Genomic DNA, 2,308 nt, shown 5'->3' with positions numbered 1-2,308 from the left:
TTAAAATTATAACGTATAATAAAATAAATAAGTAGATGAATAAATCAATGTTAAATAAATATCAATACTAAAATATTCGAATTTAAATATATAAAATACTCCAGAAACATGTGCGAACAAAAAAAGTCAAGTACGGCTTTTGGTCAGTTAGTTAAGAAGCGCTGACTTTGAGCTTCAAATTTGGCAGGGCATGATTCCAGGATCTTAAAATTTTAAAAAAAAATTATTTACGAATAATTAAATACAAGAATTATTTTCAAGAGCTCTGATGCTGAGTATTTGACAATACTCGAAACAGCTATAAGATCAGCTAAAAATTCAATTTATTAAAATAATGGATTTGTAAAACACAAGTAAAGTACAAACTAATAACGTAACACAAATAAAGTGCCAAATTACGCTTTTTACACAGATTTTCATGGAATAACTTTGTGTAAAATCTGGTGAGAACACCAGTGCCGCGCAAATAAACAATACAAAAATTTAAATTTAAACTACAATAACTGATTCAAACATCACAACAAATTTTACTTGAAGTTAAATATACGAGTAAAGTCTGTGTAGCCTTTTCAAATTTCGACAGGGATGTTACGCTCTCTCAAATGCTCTCATTTACTCGAAAATGGTGGAACGCATTTATGTATACACAGTGTTACTCAAAGTTACTACGAGTAGCTCGTGGAACAGAACTAACATGAAATAAAAATCCAAATATTTTGATATTTTTTCAGGCATTTTAAGTACAATCTGTGTAAATGCTCACAAATATATTTTACTGATACATTCAAAATGCACGACAAACCGTCTGCAATGATTTTAAGAAATCAGGCTTTAAACGTCTCTCACATTTCTTATATTAATGGTAACAAATATTTATTTTTGTACTATTTACAAAAAAAGGAAGACGTAATTACTGAATTAGTTTAATAAATAAACTAAGTCAATTTCTTCAATAAATAATGTTTTTTTATTTCTTTCCAATTACTTTTTATTTATATGTGATGTGATGAACATTTGAAAAAATTGCTCATTTATCGAAATTTAAATAAATTTGTGTTGCTTATATATATTTATGAAGGTTCATGAATACTCTTACTATATTGACTGCAATAACATTTTCATAGCATATACTAATTTGTACTAAAATTATAATTATTTACCATATATTGTAATGTGATACTCTTTGTGGTGTTTTACCGTAACAATTCACAATAATTGAACCTTCATTGAAGCTGAATTCTATATAACCCACACGTCATTACTAGAGTAACGCCATCTTACCGCGTCGTTTAGCTGTCAAAGTGTGTTCAAAATAACTGAACTAAAGCGATTCAAGCACGCATTTATGTGGAAACTGTTAGTTGCGTATCGAATGTATTGTGAAAGTTAAAACAAAAAAACTTTAAAAAAGATCAAAATGAAAACATGGTTAGTAACAATTTATAAAATTATTAATATATTATTTAAAGTTTCTTGTGTTTAAAATTACAGCACAGCGCGTACACCATTGCGTTGCATTCCGAAAACCCCAAGGAGTCGCGCACAACAAACGGAACAGATGATAAACTCCGCGAATAAAATTAAAGATCCTGTAAATGTGTTTTGTAGAGTGCGTCCACTGCAATCAAGTGCGGATCTATCAAGTATTCGTGTTAAAAATAGTACGACCGTTGTATTAACACCACCTGACCAAATATTGCACAAACAAGGAGCGCAGCGTGAAATGCAATACATATTTAAGCATGTATTCGAACCAGAAGCCAATCAAAATGACGTTTTTGCTGCAGTTGCACAGCCGTTAGTGGAGAATTTAATTAAAGGGCGGAATAGTTTATTATTTACTTACGGCGTTACAGGCAGTGGAAAGACATATACAATGACTGGCGACTCACGCCACCGTGGTGTTATGCCACGTTGTCTTGACACGCTATTTAAAACTATAGCAGATTATCAAACTAAAAAATATATTTTTAAGCCAGATCGTTTAAATGGTTTTGAAATTTTGTCGGAGGCAGATGCGCTACTCGAACGTCAAGCTGAAATGAATAAACGATTTGCCAGTAATCGCGGTGGCATACGTCGTAAAGATTCAGACCCTGAAATTGCATCGCAAGCATCGTGTGACGTGCCTCCCATACAAGGAATCGATGAAGACAATATGTATTCAATATTTATAACATACGTAGAAATATATAATAATAGCGTGTACGATTTGTTGGAAGAGGGTGGCATTCAGAAGTAAGTTAAAATATCAGTATTGTATTTAATTTTCTCTAAATTGCTTATTTTCAATTAAGGACTTTGCAAT

General features: G+C 31.3%; 1 protein-coding gene across 1 annotated transcript; it reads left to right on the top strand.

Annotated features, from left to right (window-relative positions):
* The first annotated feature begins 1,160 nt into the window (after positions 1 to 1,160).
* Positions 1,161 to 2,242, top strand: LOC119685235 (kinesin-like protein KIF23). Its single transcript, XM_038099472.1, has 2 exons — positions 1,161 to 1,428; positions 1,492 to 2,242. The coding sequence occupies exons 1-2, from the start codon at positions 1,418 to 1,420 to the stop codon at positions 2,240 to 2,242; spliced, it is 762 nt and encodes a 253-aa protein (XP_037955400.1). The 5' UTR covers positions 1,161 to 1,417.
* The last annotated feature ends 66 nt before the right edge of the window (positions 2,243 to 2,308 follow it).

This window comes from Teleopsis dalmanni, chromosome 1, assembly GCF_002237135.1.
Source record: "Teleopsis dalmanni isolate 2A chromosome 1, ASM223713v2, whole genome shotgun sequence".
Classification (NCBI taxonomy): domain Eukaryota; kingdom Metazoa; phylum Arthropoda; class Insecta; order Diptera; family Diopsidae; genus Teleopsis; species Teleopsis dalmanni.
This window is presented reverse-complemented; position numbering and strand designations above follow the sequence as displayed.